This window comes from Notothenia coriiceps, unplaced genomic scaffold (assembly GCF_000735185.1).
Source record: "Notothenia coriiceps isolate Sejong01 unplaced genomic scaffold, NC01 NC01_scaffold00035453, whole genome shotgun sequence".
Lineage (NCBI taxonomy): Eukaryota > Metazoa > Chordata > Actinopteri > Perciformes > Nototheniidae > Notothenia > Notothenia coriiceps.
The window spans coordinates 1-7,185 of record NW_011368154.1 but is presented as its reverse complement, the minus strand read 5'-3'; the positions used below and the strand labels follow the sequence as shown (position 1 = coordinate 7,185).

The 7,185-nt window shown below is 41.4% G+C and overlaps 1 protein-coding gene across 1 annotated transcript in view; it reads left to right on the top strand.

Moving 5' to 3' along the window:
* Positions 1 to 6,481, top strand: part of LOC104962906 (G-protein coupled receptor 98-like) — a gene marked incomplete at its 3' end in the record, with an annotated part of 6,601 nt that extends 120 nt beyond the window's left edge. Inside the window, exons 2-9 of the mRNA XM_010791414.1 lie at positions 1,317 to 1,552; positions 1,961 to 2,109; positions 2,430 to 2,628; positions 3,975 to 4,194; positions 4,281 to 4,520; positions 5,415 to 5,564; positions 5,906 to 6,126; positions 6,202 to 6,481. Coding sequence (XP_010789716.1) covers positions 1,317 to 1,552; positions 1,961 to 2,109; positions 2,430 to 2,628; positions 3,975 to 4,194; positions 4,281 to 4,520; positions 5,415 to 5,564; positions 5,906 to 6,126; positions 6,202 to 6,481 — 1,695 coding nt within the window. The remainder of the gene's footprint in view (positions 1 to 1,316; positions 1,553 to 1,960; positions 2,110 to 2,429; positions 2,629 to 3,974; positions 4,195 to 4,280; positions 4,521 to 5,414; positions 5,565 to 5,905; positions 6,127 to 6,201) is intronic.
* Positions 6,482 to 7,185: the final 704 nt, after the last annotated feature.

Here is a 7,185-nt window from a genome sequence, read left to right as displayed (position 1 = left end):
ACGCACGCACGCACGCACGCACACACACACACACACACACACACACACACACACACACACACACACACACACACACACACACACACACACACACACACACACACACACACACACACTGAAAGCTACTCACCTGTATTTATGGGTGGTTAGGCCCGAGTTTCAAAAAGCAATCAAAAAAATTCAAGTGTACCCTATATTTTGAAAATGTTTCACACTGCATTCATTCAGCCCTTTTTGACATGATTTCTGATCTGTTGCTGGTCTGTGTTGGTTTGTGTTATTGTGTGACTTTGTTGTTTTTAAAGAGTGGTTTGTATCAACCAAATGTTCACTATTATACATTACATGTTATTATACACTATACATTATACTATTATACAAACTATTGAAACCATTGAGGCAGCGTAGATCAGTAAATACATTGTTCTGCAAGCCAAAATCACTTTTTTTGTCCAAAATATCTTTCGGCTTTGAAAAGAACATATTCATTTAACAGCTCCAGTTACTTGTCTAAAAGGGCTGGAAATATCGGGCACACATAAACTGATATTTTTATTTTTTATTTTAGCCCCTTTTTTTATTTACTAAAATGTGTTTTTTGATTGCTGACTTCTATTTCACATCTGATCTGAACCACTGTATCTCTTTAAGAAGAACAATGATTTTGATGTGAGATTACATATGAAGTACAGGAAGATGAACCCACAGCACATGCATGCATGAATACAGAACATTAAAGTAAGATAGAGTTGGGAGGTGGGAAGTAGTGGAGTACAAATACTTCATTACTGTACTTAAGATTTTCTGGTATCAGTACTTTACTCCACGACTTTTTACTTTTACTTCTTACATTTTCAAAACAGGCTGGTTACTTCATATCTGTGTTTGGTGGCGTGATCATTATTATTTAGAGTCATTGCGTGCCTATTGATTTGAACACGATCTGTGTATCCATAATTTCCTGGTCTTCTCTAAAGAAGAGGGACCAATGAAAACGTTGTCATGTTCGCATGGAAACATTCATTAGCTAACAATGACATTATTGTTCTATTAATATAAAGGGAGGTCAGGTACTCTTTAAAACAGCTGCTAGTTATGGGTACTTTTTACTTAAGTACGCTTCAAAGCCTCTTTACTTTGACTTGAGTAGTCAGTACTTCTACTTTGACCAGAGTATTTTTAAACACGAGTATCTGTTCTTCTACTTGAGTGAAGGATGTGTGTACTTGTGCCGTCTCTGGATCTGCTACATGGTGGATAAGGCTCATTCCCAAATGAGGGGTCGCCTGTACAAACCTAAGTGATGTTCTCTCTAGGTGAATGTGACAGTGAGTCGCTCTGCAGGCAGTGAGGGCAGTGTGTGGGTGAGCTATCAGACCTCAGGAGGCACAGCGGTCAGTGGAGAGGACTTCGCTCCAGCTTCAGGGCGACTCCTCTTCTCCCCAGGACAGACCTCAGAACAGCTCACACTGCACATCCAGGACGATGACCTTCCAGAGGAGAGTGAGATGTTCCTGCTCAACATCACCGACGTAGAGCTGCTCAATGTCAGGTATCAGAATCAGAAATACTTTACTCGTCCCACAGCGGGGACATTTGCAATGTTACAGCAAAGGAACATACAAAGAATTTAGTAAGTAACTAACCGTTTATTGCAGAGTGGTAAGGATAGAGATACCTATATGAATTAGATTAAAAGATCAAGAAAGCATATCTAATTTAATCAAGTTTAAGTGCAACGTTTTAAATTAATTAAGATATCGTTGAGTATATTAGTACATTTTATGTGTTGGTATGTCCATAGTAGCTTCAACAGGTGATGAGTTACAGGTACAAAGGATTTCATGGAGTCACAGCTATTCTTAAAATATGCAATGTGGAGCTTTCAGTTAGTGTCCATGTTACTGCGTAGAGTTCTCTGTCAGTGACTCTCCATCCTGTGTCTCCCCCTGGTGGTCAGTGGTGTGGATTACAGCGTGAGGGAGGGGGGTCTCCAGCTGGATCAGCCTCCAGATATAGGAAACATCTCTTCTCTGTCTGTGGTCATACTGAAGAATGACAACGCTGAGGGGATCCTGGAGTTCAGGCAGGATTATCTCAACATTACAGGTACGTGTAGAAGCCCTATTTGGTGAAATGTGAAACAATCAACACTTACTTTTAGGTAGTTATCTGAATTGATGGTGTCTAGAAAATACTACAAGGTGGCACAACACATAATGAAATGGGACGGATTTACCTCGAACTTGTCATGTGTGTTTTTGGTTCTTTGGTGTATGTGTTATTCTATTTTGTGAGCTGGTATTGTCCCCTCATCTTATGTGTATCTTTGCCTGTTAAAAAGCGGAAAAAAACATTTGATTCAGAAAATAAGAGAGTTAATACAGTATATGTCGAATCCATGTTGCTTGTGGTTTTCTTCCTCCCAGTTGAGGAGGATGTGGGCTCTGTGTTGATCCCGGTGGTGAGGAGAGCGGGCTCTTATGGACTGGTCTCAGCTCAGTTCACTTCCAGAGGCCTGAGTGCGACCCCTGACCTCGACTTCATCCTAAACAACGACTCAGTGACGTTCCTCAATGGCCAGAATATCAGCTTCATCAATGTCACTATTATAGACGACCTCGACAGGTGAGACAACTTGATAACATTGGAACAAATGTCGAGGTTAATCCATAAGATGTTTATTTCTTTATTTAGCACTGTTACGTCCCGGCTCGTGGAAAGTAACATATAACCAGTTGAATTTGTTAAATAGGAAGTTGTTTAATGAAAGCGTGCACTAAAATTGGCAACAAACAGCCACAATCAAAACAAATGGCCACAAAGGCACTGGTTTAAATAAACAACAGAAGGAACTAAGGTAGACTCTTTAAATAACAAGTTAGCACATAAGCAAAATGACTAACAAACAAATAAACAAAAGAAAGCCTCACTTCTAAAGAAAAAATTATATTTATAATTATAAAACACAGCCTGGAGACAAATTAACCACAGTTAACGTTGTTCCTTAAATAAGCAGAATACAGGTATAAGCACACATATACAAACAACTAAGTTAACCACTGTTAACTAAACTAACACAGAATGTACGGAGCGAGAGCCGCGAGACGTCTGACACAGATTCAGACCTCTCCCGACTAACACGGTGCACACGGTCTTGTAGTTGTCCCCGGAAGGTGTGTGCGGGGATTGGAGAGTCGAGCCCGGCATGCTCCAATCCGACAGGAACACCGGCATCCAATGGCGTCGGGGCAATGGCACAGCTCATATACATATCACACACAGCTGCAAACACTTAGTGAAAGGTTAATGGGCAGATAGAAGGCGGCGGCCGTAACAAGCACACATACCCATTATCTGTGCTAGCTTAATTACTTTATCTAAACTTGGAGAGACATTTAGTTACATTTAAGACAGTACAATTAGCAGGTTAATCCTCAGCAGGTTACATAATTCTACAAACTGAATTTTAAGATGATCAGGCTTTACGTTCATATGCACAACATATACAGCTTAGTTGTTGACGATGACAAACAGTGCAGCATACAGTACAATTAATTAAAAAAGAAAGAAATTACACTATTGTGCGAGTAAAAATGCTGGAGTAAGAGAAATACCATCCATATTCAATGTAAATGTGCTATATTTTAATATTGTAATAGGTTTCTTAACATTAATTTGTTATCATTGTTTTATTTGTAGGTATGTATGTTTATGTACGCACCAAAAACACCAAGAACAAATTCCTCGTATGTGTTAACCTACTTGGCATTAAACTTGCAATTCTGATTTTGATATGTGCATATAATATTTAGAGTATAAATAAAACAGAATTTAAAATGAAACACTGTACAGGTTCATCAAATACTGAAGAGCTCCAGACACAGCGCCAACCTAATAATTGTTTTTAAAGCCTCAAGACTACATACTATTATATTTATATATACTATTCAATACTACTTTTTGTTCCCCAGTGAGTCTGCCGAGGTGTTTGAGGTCCTGCTGGTTGGAGCTACAGGAGGAGCAGTGCTGGGCTCTCAGCAGGTTGCAAGGGTTACCATCTCCAAAAGTGACTCTCCAAGTGGGGTGGTCCGTTTCCTGAACGAAAGCCTGATCACCGTGGCCAACCCAAACTCCACTCGCAAACTCTCTCTGGTTTTGGAGAGGGCAGGAGGCCTAGTGGGCAACGCAACTGTACGACAAACAATATCTTACATCACTTCAGTTTCTCTGAAATTCTTCATCATGGACTAATTCAAACTCGTGTTATCTTTTCACAGGTTGCTTGGATCATCCGAGGCCCTAACAGCAGAGAGCTCCTCCCCCCATTAAACACAGACATTAGAGAGCCTGTGAGCGGCTCCTTCTTCTTCAGCGATGGAGAGGAGGGTGTGCAGACCATAGAGCTGAGGATCCTTCCTCATGGGGAAGTGGAGGTGGAGGAGACATTTGTTATAGAGCTCAGCGTTCTGTCTGGAGAGCTGGAGGTGGATCCTCAGGCTGGTTCCATCACACTGAAGGTACTATTTTTTTTATAGCAATACACATAATAGTAAGATTGTCAATATTAGCATAAAACAAATAAGGTAATACAACAGGGATACATGGATATCAAATACATAGGGAATGCACCGTCATTGTATAACGCCTAAAACCCACCCCCTCCAGGACACCCTGTCCTCACTGTGCAGCTCCTTCAGCGACAGGCTGCTGCACCCCACCTGTCACACGGAGAGATACCGCAGGTCCTTCCTTCCTGCAGCGGTCAGACTTTACAACCAGCACAGCCCCTAGAGACCCCCCCTCCCCTACACTCACCACAACACAGACTATATCACCCCTTGCTGCTAAATACCAATCAAATATGTGCAATATGTGCTATATGTGCAATATATATATGCCGTTAATAACTGTGTAATTTATAACTGGCTGCTAATCCTTAGAACCGTTACAAGGTGTGTTTTTTTTGTATTTTGTATTTTGTAAATTGTGTAACTTGCTGCAGTTAAATACCATCATACTATGTGCAATATGTGCTATATATGTAAGCCATTAATAACTGTGTAATATTTACCTGGCTGCTAAATTCTAAGAACTGTTACAGGATTTGTATTTTGGAAAGTATTTGTTCTTTTACTTTTATTATATATTTTTTATTATATCATAACTTAGTACTTTTTTCTTAACATATGTAACATTAAGCTGTCTGTGGCTCTGTCCTGCTGTAACGATGCAAATGTCCCCTCTGTGGGACTAATAAAGGGATTCTGATTCTGAAAAGGTAGTTTTAGTCATGAACCAGTTAGGGTTGTTGAAGAAGGATAACACAATCTGATACCCTCAGCACTTTTTCCTGCAGGTGATGTAACGAGATGCACCCTTCTCACATTTCCTCTCTCCTGTTTGTCCCCCAGATAGAGAAGTTTGGAGACCCGAATGGAATAGTCCAGTTCACTGAAGATGCTCTCCGGGAGCGTGTCTACAATGAATCCACAGAGGCAGAGGGTCCTTTCAACGTGTCCCTGCTCGTCACACGCAGAGAGGGAGTCATGGGTAACATCACGGTGAGAACATCAATATACATGTATTTTTAATCAACCATACCCAGTATGAGTGCCTATCCCAGCTGAATTAGTTCATTGTGACCACTATTGAAGCATGATATTCTCTCTCCTGTCTCCTCCCCCCAAGACACACATACTGTGCACGCCATACTACACAAAATGTCCAAACCCATTATTCAGTTTGCCTCGGTGCCCTATTATCTATTTATTAAAGTCATAGACATAACTGTATTTTCTCTGTATATGTTACCCGTTCTTTGTCTTCACCTTTCCTGTAATCACTTAAATACTCGATAAAAAAAAGAAGTGTAAACACAACCCTACTTTCTCCCTCTCCTCAGGTGCATTGGCAGATCCAGAGCGACTCAGACACAGCGGGGGACTTCCTCGCCTCATCTGGCTCCGTGATGATCCCAGAGGGCCAAAGGGAGGCGGAGGTCGTCCTCAGTCTGATGCCTGACACAGTGCCGGAGCTGGAGGAGCTCTACACCGTCCAGCTCACTGCTGTGGAGGGTGGAGCTACTCTGGAGGCCAACCCAAACCTCACCAGGACACGCATCAGGTTTGTCATATTGACCTCCGGGTAGTACAACTACCTTAAGTGAACTTGAAATGAATCTCCCTCTCTCATCCTCAGGGTGCGTGCTAACGATGAGCCCTACGGTGTCTTTGCCCTGAACCCTGAGGAAATGTCTATAATGGTATCAGTGTCGGACTCTGAGGTCAGCAGAGCTCTGGTTCTGAATGTGACCCGGCATCAGGGGCTGTTTGGAAACAGCAGTGTGGGCTATAGGGTCAGTGGAGGGGTTAATGCAGTGATGGACATCCAGGAGATCCTCGGAGGACAGGCTGAAGGACGGCTGCTGTTCAGAGAGGGACAGAGCTTCAGTACCATCACTCTGCCCATCAGCAACCAGGTTAGGGTGAACGCAGAAAACTACAATGATTTTTAGAATATCAAAGTTCCTTTTGTTTTTTAAGCTCTCTTAAAGGTCACCTATTGTGCAAAATCCACTTCTTCATGTCTCTTCTACATCAACATGTGTCCCCTCTGTGGACAGAGATCCTGAAAGTTTCAGGAACAAAGATTCTCTCTCTTTGTGTCCTGATCCATTTCTATAAAAACCTGTCTGACAATGAGCTGATCAGATTTTGGCCACTTTATGAAGTCATAATGTTGTTGTGGCTTGTGTAACCATTAGCCAATCACCAACCAAGGTAACCCCCCCTCCACCTTATCACCTTAATCTCCTCCTAGAGCACCATTGGGTTCTTTTTAACCAAATATCTCTCAAAGGGGCGTGGGGAGGGGCTCCTTATTTTCATCTAAAGCAGAGTTGTCAAATTCAATTTCATCGCGGGCCACATTAGAATTATGGTTGCATTCAAAGGGCCGGTTGTAATTAACTTTAAGACTATATAAATATACATAGATAAATATATATAAAATAATGTATTATTTTACAATATTTCCTCTGCATTGGATTATTATATGGTAATAACTTCATAATTAACTACGTCTGAAAGCAGAAGTCTAGGGAAAATAATTGCAAGTCTCTTCAGTGTGCAGCTCACAAAATGAGATGCATTGTGGGACATGTAGTTTATGGGCAACGTGCTC